Source organism: Hyperolius riggenbachi, chromosome 1, assembly GCF_040937935.1.
Source record: "Hyperolius riggenbachi isolate aHypRig1 chromosome 1, aHypRig1.pri, whole genome shotgun sequence".
Taxonomy (NCBI): Eukaryota; Metazoa; Chordata; class Amphibia; order Anura; family Hyperoliidae; genus Hyperolius; species Hyperolius riggenbachi.
This window is the reverse complement of record NC_090646.1, coordinates 497,516,450-497,531,228: the sequence shown is the minus strand read 5'-3', so window position 1 is coordinate 497,531,228 and position 14,779 is coordinate 497,516,450. Positions and strand designations below refer to the sequence as shown.

The 14,779-nt window shown below is 42.0% G+C and overlaps 1 protein-coding gene across 13 annotated transcripts in view; it reads left to right on the top strand.

Annotated features, from left to right (window-relative positions):
* FBRSL1 (fibrosin like 1) overlaps window positions 1-14,779 on the top strand; it is a 754,878-nt gene that overhangs the window by 716,856 nt on the left and 23,243 nt on the right. For 11 of the 13 annotated variants that reach the window (XM_068243431.1, XM_068243433.1, XM_068243435.1 and 8 more), the window contains 6 exons: window positions 379-763; window positions 934-1,196; window positions 5,221-5,450; window positions 9,284-9,334; window positions 11,266-11,361; window positions 13,937-14,008. In XM_068243431.1, the coding sequence (XP_068099532.1) occupies window positions 379-763; window positions 934-1,196; window positions 5,221-5,450; window positions 9,284-9,334; window positions 11,266-11,361; window positions 13,937-14,008 (1,097 nt within the window). Of the gene's footprint in view, window positions 1-378; window positions 764-933; window positions 1,197-4,967; window positions 5,129-5,220; window positions 5,451-9,283; window positions 9,335-11,265; window positions 11,362-13,936; window positions 14,009-14,779 lie in introns of all 13 variants that reach the window. The other 2 variants (XM_068243430.1, XM_068243432.1) reach the window with 2 other exon arrangements.

Below are 14,779 nucleotides of genomic sequence, written 5' to 3'. Positions count from 1 at the left end.
AAAGCAGATTGAAAATAGTTTATATGATATGTCCAAATCTAGAGTTGTCCGAAAGTAAATAATTGATCCACGTTTCACCATGCTTAACACAGGACTCTCATACAAATTATTATTATAGTATTTATAAATGTAATATAAACCTCTTTGGCAGTAATACTAGTATGGGCAGATGCCAGGCAAAGTAACTCCTCTGTATGATGTTGAAACTCTACCCGCCAATCAGCAATAACCACAATGAACACAATAAGCACATTCCTAATTCCAAATAGCATGCTCCTTAACATTATCATGTATTATAGGTTTTTATAATTTTTGTGTTTGCTTTTAACAGCTTTTTTTTAATTTGTAAATTAATAGCAGTATTTACTTGATTTCTAGGTACCCTTTTGAATGACAAATCTGAGTCACAGATTACTTCCTACCCTAAAGTGTCTGGACTGGAGCGAAGCCAAGAACTGAACACTGACATTATATTTATCCCTCCTATACAAAGTCCAGCACCACCTCCAGCTGCTATTGTCACGTCTGCCTCATCCACACCGGCTTCTAGTACACGAGCCAGCCCTCTAGTAAAGAAGGAATCTACCATATTGGTACCTGCTCCACCACCACTAACGCCGCAACCTCAGCCACGTTCTCAGTCACGGCCATTGTCCCAGCCTCAGTCATTACCAATTGAACTACGGACTCAGAATCATATTCCCTCACATCTTAACTATCCTCTGCACCCACAGCTGCCGCACAACGGACTCACCAGCATCAGGTAATGGCATGGAAAACTCATTTCCAACACATTCAGAATATAGTGTTGCCTGTTGAATCTGGTATGAGATAATTTAAATGCTTATTGGTAACATTTGAAGCATGAAAAAATTATACGGATGCAAAAATAATTTCTTTTTTGTTTTCTTGTTTTCCTTCTTTGTTCTGCAGCCGGAGTAGCAGTGCAAGCAGCGCAACAAGTATCAGCATACCCAAGCACCTTCCGCCTTCTCCCCAGATTCCTACACATCATCCTCCTGGACCAGCTCTGCCCCTTTCTATCTCCAATCTTGCTACCTCGCACTTTACGCTCAGATCTCAACCCCAGCACCATCCGGCCATGTTTGCCACCCCTCCCACGCTACCACCTCCACCGTCTTTACCTACTAACGGCCTTGTAATTCCTGGACACCCTGCTGGAGCAGGATATTCAGGTAAGTATTTTATGGCATTGGGTAGCTGGAAAGTTGTGTGTGTTTGAATGTGTGCATTGCAGTGCTGTCTCACAGCTCCTGAGTGTACAGAAAGATATCAAACAATAGAACACCACTGTTGAGACAAATGGCAACAACTAGAGGGCTGTTTATGCTACGTACACCACATACAATTTTCTGACTGATTTACTGTGAGACCGATTATTTCCAATAGGTCCGATCTGATTTCCGATTGATTTTCCGTAGACGTAATCGATCTGACAGTAAATCTTTTAGAAAATTGTATGGTGTACCTAGCATTACACTCTGGAACTGGGAAACAGATTTTTTTTTCATAAATCTGAGGAATTTCAGTAGACAGAGCTACAGTTGTCCTAACTGCCAGGGCTAATTCTGTTTTCTAGTGACACCCATCAGACAAAGTAAATAAACTAAGAGGGCAGATGAAGGCTTTTCATGTCATTAATACATCTGCATAGAAAGGCTTATTTAGATTGTTGCAAAAGTCCAAATGTAATTAGTTTTGTAGTTAAACCCAATTTCAGGATTTTTTTTTTTCATTTTAGTTTTGGATAGCATAGTAAAGGTGTAGACCTCTTTTGGGCGTTTATTGCTGCCCCCAGTAAGAACTGTCATCACTTCCCATTTACACAGGAAGTATAGTGTGGGCAAAAGTTAGAATCCTCAACTATCTTTTTTCCTGTCTGTAATTGCTGTTGCCAGGACTAGCACTTTTTCTGGTACCCTCTTGCAGCAATGTTTTAAGCACTTTTGATTTGAAAAGCTCTTGCTAATGGAATGCTATGGGGGTTTAAAAAAAAAAAAATTACATCCCTCAAGTTGAATCACACACATAGCATTACATTAGCAAGAGCTTTTTAAATCACAAGAGCTTAGAAAAAGCTTAGACAACCGCTGCTAGTGGGCTCCAGGCCTTAAAACTACAAAGCTACGATTAAGGTCCCAGCAACAGGAAGTGAGGGGAAAATCTTAACCCCTTTCCACACCATTTAAAATACATTTTTTAAAACCTACATTTGCTTTTTAAAGAATTCTAGAGTTTTCAGAAAAGTATTTAATATGTGGTATTGAAGTATATAAGTCTATATAGATCACATAGCTCTAGTGAAGGACTGTTGTCAAATCCACAGTCATACTTCAAAGGCCAACTCCATCCAATAGTGCTGTTTTTTTTAGGCTTAGACAGAGTGAAAAAGCTTACAGGTTATTCTGGGCAGGAAGATTGGTGAGGTTCTCACAACTGAGATTCCCTTTCCTCCTGGGTGACACCATGGGCTAGATTCAAGCTCCTGGTGTCTCAGGGAAAATATGTGACCACTTACACATAGGCAGAACTAATAGCTCTGTCTGAAACTTGGATACAAGTCTGCATTTTATAGAATTATTGTGTATGAAAATTCCTCATTTAGATATTACAGGGATTTTACATAGATTAGACGAGAAAGAAGCAAACCGTAATTGGCACTGTGTTCTATAATTATAATGTGCAGTGTGAGATGTATGTCAATAAACCTAACCTGGCCACTCACTTTACAGTTTGATTACGTAGTCTCTGTTCAGTCACAGCAACCTTGTAGTATGAAGGGAAAAAGTATTTTACATAATCTGTTTGTGTTTAAGAGTACTCTTAGGTCAGCAAAATTGCTTAAGAACATGCAGAGATTGTGTAATCAAATTGTAAGGTGTGTTGCACACATATAACCTCATACGCACACCAGAAGATTCTCGTCCGAGAATATAGCGTGTGTATGACACCACTGATGTATTGCTGCACGATCTAGAATACCGTATTGTTTTGTCCAAGTCCATCGTTCCCCCTACTTACCCCAACCACTTCATAGTGCCATCGCTGCCCCTCAATAGAAACAGGAAGCATCACTAGCCTACAGGCTAGTGACATGTCTGTACAGTACTTTGCCCAGAACTGTTGCTTGGGGGATTGAGTCCCGTTCACTGCGGACAACAGTAATTATTAAGACTTGACATATCAAAGTGTTGTAAAAGGTTACCAACAGATGATGGTTACCTGATCTAACTACTTGCAAGCCAATTTTGGCCTAATTCTCCAAGGTGGTTAAAGGGGGTATTCAAGGAGCGTTCCATCACTCACAGAAAATCCCTCCATCTATCCACCCAGGGCATATGAATGAATTCACATACATGACATAGTTCACATGTGCAAGAGAGCCAAGCTGCTTGACCATGTGCCAGTCGTGCAGGAATGCTGTTGGATCATGCTCTACGTGGTTGACAACCATCTTGGGTTTTAACCATCCTCAATAACTGAGCATCTTGAAGCCACCAGTCGAATTAAAACCTTCTGAGTCAGAATGACAAGAGGCTGAGAGAAAGTAACATCAGTTTTTAATACCAATAGGTTAATACTTCAGATGAGCATCCAGGTTCTTGTTGCTAAAAAGTGTCCCAGAGATGGTACACTGAGTCCCTCGCTGTCGTCTTCAACCCCTCCGTTCTGGCTGTATGGCTGGCAATCCGGTCAGTCGCTGCCAATCGAGAGCCCTCCCCCTTGCCCACTGCCATACTCTTGTCCCCTGGAGCATTCTGCGCTGAAGCCCACGAGTCGTGGTGGCTGAACAGAGGGCCCTAAGAGGACGGAGAGGGACTCGGTGCTGCTCATGGGGCTGGAGGAAGCCCTGGGTAAGTATAAATTAGTGATAGTGAATCATCTCAGGTTCACTTGAAGGCTGAAGGTCAGAGTGCATTCTCTGTATCAGAACTGCAACCCTCTATTCCTATAAACCTAAATTGACATTATGATAATTTCTATAGTTTATAAACCACAAACAAAATATATGAATGAATGTTGCTTAATAAGCCCACCCTTAAGTATATGTTGTATTCTGCTTTTGAGAACAGTGTCATGCTTTTTTGAGCTAAATAATTTTGAAATTAAGTATATTTTACTATGTCCTAAAACATTTAAATGGGTGATGTGAGTGTTGTTAAATCTATTTTTGTATTAAAGGTAAAGTGAATTTCTAATGAAAATGTCCCCTACCCATTGGCTTCAGCACATCCTGATGAACAGTTCATGGCAGCGCTACCTTTCAGCTGCTGTTTTTCCTCTTCAGAGTGCCTGACCTGTACAGAAAGTTACAGCAGCTTCAATGTAAGAGGACCTGTGAGATTAAATGATGTGAAGAGGGCAGGGACTTGTACTAAGGTTACATTTACTCTCTGAACCATCTTATCTCTGAACACACTTCCCATACAGTACCATCCTGGTGTATGGGTAGATGTCCACTTACACTGAAGCTGTGATTTCTGGGCACCATGAATTGAAGAAATGGCAACTGAGAGGTAGAGACTGCCTTTGACTGTTTCTCTATGCCCATCTCTAGGCTGGGCATAGACACAAGTGACATTTTAAATTAGAACTCCACTTATCCTTTAACAAATCTTGCAATTGACAGTCTATATGGGCATTTGATATGTTGTATTGGGAATGTAATTATAAGAAACCGTGCAAAACATGGCTACTGTGTTGAGCATTAATAAATGCCACTTAATATAATGGTCCTTATGGGCCAGCACAAGCAATTATTTGGCAAATTGTTAGGCGAGATATATATTCCTATTACTTAAACATATATTATAGATTGCCGTATTTCCAGGCCATAGTTGGGGAAATTTGTTGGGCTAGTTGGGTGTACCTTGTTATATTGCATAATAAAAAGCCCCATTATGTTTTCTCCTGAGATGACTCATGGTGTTCTTTCTTGTCTTTAGATACCAGCCTGTTGATATCATTCAACCAACCAATCATGTATTGCCAGCCTCATTCGGGGATTCTGATTGGTACTTTGTCACAGGCATCTCTCTTACCTCCACCAATGAGTCCTCACGTAGAAAACCACCACAGCATGACCTGCAGAAACAGGGAATGCCAGGTGAATATCTGCGCTTTTTTCTTCTATGTCTTTGGGGAAACTGATGGGCCGATGGGCCTCTGTGTTTTTTTTTGTCTTTTTGTCTCTTTTAGATCATGAACTTCTCAGGCAGGAGCTGAATAATCGTTTTTTGGTTCAGACCTCGGATCGGGCGGGTGCCCCCCTCGGCTCTGTGCTAATGCTGAGGGCGGAGTTTCACCAGCACCAACACACGCACCAACACACCCATCAGCACACTTTTTCTCCCTTCACATCCAGCCTGCCCCAGACGCAGCTTATGCCGCCTAATGCACCTCCCATGGTGCGTACCCCAGCTCGAAATGTGAGGATAAGTAGAGCACCGACATCTAAACCCACCTCCCTCCTCCCTTCACTTGCTTATCTCTTGGCATATTCAGTAATGTTGGGATTTACACATTTATATTCTGCACCTGGTGACTTGTGCCAAGTTTATTTGTACAGTGTTAACATTTGTCTTCACAGCTATATTTTTGTGATTTCAGTAAACTTGTACTCCAGGTGCCATGCAGTTATCGCTATATATATAAAAATCATAAAGCTATTTCTTATTCGAGCTGGCTCCAATAGCTGTTTGATGTCATATATGCAATCTCCAAACTTACAATTCCCCTTAAGGGAAGTGGTAGATAATACAAAATGATGTATTCCTTTCACTTGATGCCTCTATGGTGTTGCACAACATCAAAGCATACAGGTACATCAATGTAACTAAACCAATAGAACATTCTTTTTGCAACTGAGACTATTCCACTATTAGAGTCCCCTCCTTTTGTTTAAGGCTTTGATGTATTACTGTGCTGGAGTGCTTATTACATGCCCTGTTCCTGCATCAAAATCTATATAGCATTCTCACCTTTGCATCTCACACAAGGACTGATCATTTACCTCTTTAATTATGTTAATATTTCTTGGTTTTCTTGAATATGTATTTTGTGTTCTTATCTTAGGTATTTCTCATATCATTTCATTCTTGGAGATGACTTTTTGTTTTATATTTTTTTTATTCTAATAATAATACATTGTAGTTAATTAACAGTAATGTATACCCTGAATTTTGGGGGGCGGGCAGGGAGAGGAGAACAGGCATTCATTCAGACCAGTAGCTAATCGGGATTCATTTCTTTTCTTACAGCGATAAACTTCTTGTGTATCATAATTGTTGTACTGTTAAGGCTTGTTTCCATGCAGTTTAGAGCCCTGTGGCTCTGCGCAGAGCGTCACGTGGGGGGTGGGGGAATTTGGGATCCAATTCATTATACTGAATGGGATCGCGGGCTGAAGTGCCCCAAAATGCAGCAAACCATGCATGAATGGAAATGCATAGACTGCACTGTCTGCTGTCCCTGCAGTTGCGTTTCCATGAGCGCGCATGAAAGCGCACTATATGGAAACTAGCCCTTACTACACGGTGTACAGGTCTCATATGGCCAGCAGTTGATCAAGTAAATACTGTAAAATATGTGCTGAGAGAGATCTGAAGGCTATCTGTGTTGACACCCTTGTATAAAAGACATTAGGGCTATATCCCGCTAGACCAGTGTTCCCCAACCCTGTCCTCAAGGCCCACCAACAGTGCATGTTTTGTGGACATTTACAGAGGTAGTTAATCAGCTCTGCTGAGACTCTAATTACCTCACCTGTGAATGTTTGTGGTTTTGTGCAAAACATGTACTGTTGGTGGGCCTTGATGTGTAAGGACATCAGAATACAATAAGTGCACTGATGTTCAGTTATGCATTATCATTAACCCATTGCTGCACATATTTTTGTCCACAACGTAGCATGTGGCTAATCTTATCATATCTGACAATAAAGTCAGAAATCAGATCAGGATCTGCTGCATGCTTGTTCAGGGTCTATGGCTAAATGTATTAGAGGCAGAGGATCAGCAGCGAACACAGGCAATCCAGCGCAGGAGATTTGGGCGCAGCCAGCACCACCATAGACCGTAATAGGAATTACAGCTATAGCGGAGCTCAGTGAGTAACTTTGGCGCCGTCAGAAGACGGAGCTGAAGTTACTTTTAAAACACTGTAATTCAGCCGCCAGCAATAGCTGGAAGCCGAATTACAACATTCCCCACTATCCACGTCGACCTAGAGGGGGAATAGTAATTAACATCGCCAGGAATTGTGCAGCAGCAGGATAAGCCATACCGGCTGTATCCTGCGGCAAAGTCTCCCGGCGGTGAATACTCCCGTACGCATCAGCAGGGCAGCCAAGCAACTGGTATTGCTTAAAGGGGAACTGAAGTAAGAGGTGTACGGAGGCTGCCATATTTATTTCCCTTTAATCAATACCAGTTGCCTGGCAGCCCTGCTGGTCTATTTCTCTGCAGTAGTATCTGAATAACACCAGCAACAAGCATGCAGCTAGTCTTGTCAAATCTGACTAAAACACCTGATCTGCTGCATGCTTGTTCAGGGGCTATGGCTAATAGTATTAGAGGCAGAGGATCAGCAGGGCTGCCAGGCAACTGGTATTGCTTAACCACTTCCACACCATGAAATTTTGTGCTGATCTGTGCTGCGTGGGCTCTCCAGCCCACAGCACAGATCAGCTAGCAGCCAGGGCGATCAGACTTCCCCCCTTTTTTCCCCACTAGGGGGATGTCCTGCTGGGGGGGTCTGATCGCCGCCGGCTGCTTGCGCTTGCGGGGGGGCTCTTCAAAGCCCCCCTCCGCAGCGCTTCCTGGCCTCCTTCCCCTTCCCTCCCTCTCCCTCCCCCTGTGAGCGGCGCAGGACGGATTACCGTCCTGCGCCTGATGGGATAGGCTTTAGCCTATCAGATGCCGGTGATCCCCGGCCAATCAGAGGCCGGGGATCGCCGATCTCCTCTACGGCGCTGCTGCGCAGCAGCGCCGTATACATGTAAACACCGGGGAAGATCTTCCCCGTGTGTTTACATTTACCCTGCGAGCCGCCGATCGGCTCGCAGGGTGTTCACGGAGACACCCTCCGTGAACTGACATGGAACGGCCGCTCGTATGGTATACACTTCAGGATTCAGGGGCGTATATATACGCACCGAGAATCCGGAAGTGGTTAAAAGGAAATAAACATGGCAGCCTCCATATCCCTCTCTCTTCAGGTCCCCTTTAAAGGGACTCCGAGCAGTGCAAAAACTATGGAAAGATGCACATCATTTTAAAGCTCTCTTTCTCCTCTTTCCAATTATATATAAACCGCCACCCTACGCCTTTTAGTTTTCGCTATTTTCGCGATTGAAATTGCCGCGGCCGCGATTTCGATCGCGAAAATAGAGAAAACCAAAAGGCGTAGGGCAACGATTTAGGTGTCGTCAGAAAGAGGAGAAAGAGAGCTTTAAAATGATATCCATCTTTCCATAGTTATATTGTATTACACAGGGCGACTTTTTGTCAGTCAGCAGCTGCATTCAGCAGAATGGAGCTGCTGACACTGGGGAAAGTGTCGTCCTGTGTAATACAATATAACTATGGCTTGATGGATATCATTTTAAAGCTCTCTTTCTCCTCTTTCTGACGACACCTAAATCGTTGCCCTACACCTTTTAGTTTTCTCTATTTTCGCGATCGAAATCGCGGCCGCGGCAATTTCAATCGCGAAAATAGCAAAAACTAAAAGGCGTAGGGCGGCGGTTTATATAACATTGGAAAGAGGAGAAAGAGAGCTTTAAAATGATATGCATCTTTCCATAGTTTCTGCACTGCTCGGAGTCCCTTTAAAAGAAAATAAGTATGGCAGCCTCCATATCCCTCTCACTGCAGTTGTCCTTTAACTGTACAATGCAGAAATCAGTGTGATAGCAAAGAAGCATAGCAGTGGTAGCTCGCATACTTCTCCTAGCACAGGTTCACTTCAGAGGGGATTTTGTAGGTAAACATTGAAGGGTACGTCAGGTCCACATATTTTAGATGTAAAGAAAAGTTATTGTTACGTGTTCTTTTACAAACTTTCAGCAATATATTGTCAGTTCCTTGAAACTTGTAGTTTTTTTTCTTTGTATTAATTTTCATGTATCAGCCCCCACTGATGTTACTAATTTTGTGTCATATTGGATACTTTAGTTGACTAGAAACTGTTGCACATAATTTGGCCTATTATCCTTTCATAACACTGTACCCATTTGCCGTTGTTTTCTCTTCCATTTTAGTTTGACAAGTACGCTCCCAAGTTAGACAGCCCTTATTTTCGTCATTCTAGCGTGAGTTTGTGTTATTTATAGAGCTACCCCACAGTGCTTGCACCCTGCACCTAAAGCTTATTTACTGTAGTGTATACTTGCTTTTCTTTATTTTCACTTCACTAAATTGCATTCCCTGCTGCTAGGGTGCAAACATCTGTGATTGACAAAGGATGGTACCGTAAGCGGCTAACACTGCAGTGCCACATGTAAAAAGAGCCCCTCTGGAATACACTGATCACATTTGTTTGAACTCTTTCTCTAATGACATGTGATTGCTACCGATGATTCCTCTTGTGATTTGATATATTCAGTCGGCTTAGTGATGGAAGACTGATTGCCTAGAACAAGGCTGTCCAACTTGACTCCCACAGGCTTGATGTACCCATCACAACTCCATGGCTTTTACTCTGTGGAGTTTTCATTAAAAGAACAGAAGTGCATTCCACTGTTCAGCAGCCTTCACTGGGAAGAAAAAAAGTTGGACAGCGCTGATCGGCAGTATTATTTAACTCCCTTCATCTTGTATTGCTTTATGCTCCAAGTAGACACTTTGAGCTGTTTCAGTCTTTGCTGTCATTGAGTCATGATGTGATTGAACTGCACAATTAAGGCACATTTTGAAAACTCTTGCTATTCAGTACAATCATACCAAATTTTCCAAATTGACAGGCATATTTTTATATAAAGTTTTGATGTTTAGTTCTTTACCATACTATAATTATGACAATAGTGTTATCTAAACTCCTTTGGCCAAACATGCCTGTTCCCATCTGCACTGAAGTAGTGCTGATGCACAACACAGTGGTACCTTCCCTGAGCGGACAAGTTACCCAGTGGGGTCCCAGGGATAACTTATGAATGCACTATGTCAGTGATGAGACCTGCACAGTGCCTCAGAATCCTTCCCCGCTATGCTTATTGTGAAATACAGAGTTGCTCTGTGTTCCTGGTCCCTTGTTACACAGTGTATGCTAAGTGTTTGTGTAAGCCTCTTACCCTGCTTCTACATCCAAAAGGACCACTAAACCTCAGATAAAAGTGATTTTATTCAGTCATACTATTAAACATGGCTACATCATCAAATATCTGAACTTCTTTACAATAGTTAGTTTATTATAGATATGTTTGTAGGTTTCGAATTTGCAATTTTTATTTTAGTTTTAGTGGTTCTTTTTTATGTGTTGGTAAGTGATTTCTTTTTGTTTATAATTGTCTGGCTGTGCAATAGGGAATACAAATCGTTTGCCGACAGACTCAGTTTTAGCCGTTTAAATGTGAATTTTCCTCTTTTGGATTTAACGCTTCTAAAACTGTAATACTCCCTATACTTTGTTGGGATGTTCCCAGCTATCTGAGCATGGATGAGAGTACAGCAAATGGAGCACAAGTGATTTTGAGCCAGGGAAAAAAGAAACTACCACTAAAATGCATCTCAAAAATATACCGTAAACTTTTTCATGACCTTCCTATTGGGTACAGTGAAAAGCGTTTACATATTGTATTTAGAAGTACGTAAGGCAAATTATCACAGGACAATGGACATCTTTGGCTAATAAAAGATTTTGCAAAAGCATGTAAAGTTAAATAAAGTTAAGAGCCTGTGATAGAATATTGTTAATCCACTGCTTTGTGCTCCATTCACTGTAGTGTGAATCTAAATCATCTCATTCAACAACTGAGCTCAGCTGCCCCTATTCTCCATCCTAACGGATGTGAGTAGCACTACCACTTATTTCCCAGGCTAACACTAGACATGGGAAAGAGTGTTACTGAGCACACGATTTGCTGATCCCAGTAGCTGCTTTCCTCCATTTGCCAGGACTTCTTGCTGCTGTGCTTTATTGGGCTTTGTTTTGTAGGTTATTTATCTTTGATGATCTGTAACTGCTTTTATGTCAAATATGACATTTGTTGGCCTTGGGATTTGACTTGTTCTTTTTCTTTTTCAGTTCTTTCCAACATATACTTCACCAATGCCTGGAATGCCTCCAATGCTTCCTCATTCAGGTCCATTTAGTTCTCTTCAGGGAGCCTTTCAGCCTAAGGTCAGTAGGACAGATCCTGTATATGATGGATTTTATGTTCACCTTGTTATACACAGAGCTGTGGAGTCGGAGTCGGGGCAATTGTTGGGTACCTGGAGTCGGCGAAAAAGGCACCAACTCAGACTACTAATGAATTTAAACTGTAATTAAAATAGAAAATATGATAAAATGTTCTATTTCTCAGATAATAGTCATCATAAATAATTTATACATACAGTAATAGCTGTGCTTAGTCCACAAAAATGAAATAAACCAATAAAAAAAATAGTTACTTGTGCTGCTTCAATGAAACAGTCCCCATATTTTTAAACTCAGATATACATATCTGATTGTGACTGTATATATGATGTGTACACAGGAATCACTTATATATACAAAATAACATCTATGCTGTAAGAATAAAGCCTGATGTGTAGCCGTGTCACTAATAGAAATGTTTAATGAGATGGAAATAATTCTGCGCTTATGCTGGTTTATGCAAATGTATGCACTCCCTTTGCTTATCATATCAAGCCAGTCAGTGCTGTCCGGCCACGTGCCGCTTCCACATCAAGGAGTGTTCTGCATCTGCGCAATAGTCCTGCGCAGGTGTAGTACGTTCCTGGCGACGGAGTGTGTGCTAGTTTCATGCTACTATGTCCCTGAGCTTCAGCCTATGGTAAAAGAAGTTTGGCAACGTGTGTTTCTACTGGAGCCAATGGTCTCACAGGCGGGACCATGGCACCTTTATTAGGCCAATCACTGCACTCGCTGAGAAGCAGTGAGTGCAGTGATTTGCCCAGTGTCGGAGCCATGGTTCCGTCCATGAGACCATCGGCTGCAGTAAGAACAAAAACATATTTTGCTGTACAATACTGCTGAAACCAATGAATAACCGTAAGCTTTTGCTAAGAAACATTTCAGTAGTTAAGGTGCCCATACATCTAGCGATATTTAGGCAGATCGAATCTGGTCAGAGAGAAATCCGTTGGCTGCCATAAACTGCAGATATATTGCTGATTTCTGCATGAAATCTTTCGGAAATTGTCCTGTGATGCCACATCTGCCTCCTTGCTTACCCTCGCTGTCCCCATAAATGTTATATGTGCCCCTGCGTGAATATCTCTCACCTGTCTGGTTGCCCGCTGCTAGTGTTGCTACAAGAGTACTGTGGCATAGATGGCATTGTTCTCCGGTGGTTCAACTCCTTCCTGGCTGGCAGAACACAAAGGGTAGCCTTAGGGCCCTTCCTCTCCAACCCTGTACCACTAAAATACGGTGTACCTCAGGGCGCAATATTATCCCCTTTACTGTTCACCATATACATGCTGCCACTTGAAGAAATCATACAAAAACATGGCCTGACATATCATTGCTATGCTGATGACACCCAGCTATATTTGTCATTCAAACCTGATGTCACAGACCCTACTCCACAAATAAACGCATGCTTAGCTGAGCTTCAGGAGTGGATGAATAATAATTGGCTAAAACTTAATGCTGACAAAACTGAGGTTCTTGTTATCGAGGGCCAGGGCTCAACAGCAAAGCAGCTCCAGTCTCAACCAACACCGCTAAGGATAGGGAGCTCAGACCTGAACAACTCAGACTGTGTGCGCAGCCTGGGAGTACTGATTGATGGGAAATTAAGCTTCAGGAATCAAATCTCAGCTGTTGTGAAACATTCCTTCTTTCACCTAAGGAATATTGCAAGGATTAAACACCTAATTCCTTCAGAGGATCTTCCAACCCTAGTTCATGCCTTTGTCACATCAAGGTTAGACTACTGCAACGTCCTCTACACAGGCCTGCATAAGAAAGACTTACGCCGCCTGCAATTAGTACAGAATACCGCCGCAAGGCTGTTAACGAGCCAACCCCGCCATTGCCACATAACACCAACCCTGAGCTCACTCCACTGGCTACCGATAAAATGGAGAATTCTGTTTAAGATTGGCTTACTGACATTCAAATCCTTGCACAATCTGGGCCCTGGATACCTGAAGGACTTGTTGCAACTACATCACACCCCCCACAATCTTAGATCAAAAGGACGTAACACCTTGGTCACCCCCAGAGTCCACCTCAAAACCTTTGGAGACAGAGCCTTTTGTCATGCTGCCCCTACACTTTGGAACTCCCTGCCACACCCAATCAGGACAGCCCCATCCCTGGAAGCATTTAAGTCTAAACTGAAAACCTACCTTTTCAGTCTGGCATTCATGAACATCTGACTATCTCCTCTGTAACACAACCCAGCCTGAAACCCTGTATTAATCTGAGACACAGCTATGCGCTTTGAGTCCTATGGGAGAAAAGCGCTTTACAAATGTTATTGTATTGTATTGTATAGTGTCCTTCTACTTAGAGTGCTGTAGAATAGCTCTGTAGTCCTATCCCATCCTAATCCACTTAGAGGCAACCATTTTCAGATTAGGGTTTGGCATCCCTTCTATAATGCATTTATTCATTGTGAATAAGGATGTGAAAGACTGCACACCAGGGAAGTCACAAACTTTGCTATGCATAAAGCTGGAGTTTAAATCATTATGGGAATTTCACATGATCCATCAATATTGTTCTTTTTTGTTTGCAGACCTCAAACGCCCTCGATGTCACAAGCAGGCCGGGTGCAGTTCATCACACACTCCTACAGAAGACACCTGGGGTTTGTATAAGCTTTACAGCGTGACCCATAGATGTATGTTGTGGCTTGTTCAAGAAGTGGCATGTCAAATTTGTATTCCAATAGATGACTATAGGGAAGAGTTAAATAACGCTCAGTCACAATGGCCTCAATTCACTAAGCTTATCTCCTGTCTTTAATAACGTTTCTAGAGTTATCACCATGGTGATGAGATATGTACTATTCAGGAAACATTTGACCTCAGGCAATCCTATGGTTATCTCTTCTATCTTCAACCTCTTAATGACATGCTGACTTATAAAAACGTCCTGCTAGAGCCTCTTAATGGCTCAAGGACGTTTTTATAAGCCAGACAGTGCTGCTGCCGATGTGCAGGTGTGCACGTGCGCGCTCCCGCAGGTGCACGTGCATCCCCGTGCACGTAAAAATTGTGGGGAAAAAAAACACACACAAAATAAACCTTTATTTCCAAACGATATATTGTCACCATACTTTGTACTAGGGACATAATTAAAATCTTGTGATAACCAGAACAAATGGGCAGATAAAATATGTGGGTGTTATGTACAGTAGCAGTGTTTATATTAAAACCATAGGGGATGAAATTGGAGAAATAGTGTATTTTTTCCTTGTATTTCCCTTTAAAATGCATAGAAAATAAAGTAATTACTGAAAACAAATATCAACCCCAAAAAGCCCAATTTGTAGTGAAAAAAAACAAGATATAAATCATTTCATTGTGATTAGTAGTGATTAAGCTATTGGCAAATGAAATGGATGAGCACTGAAAGG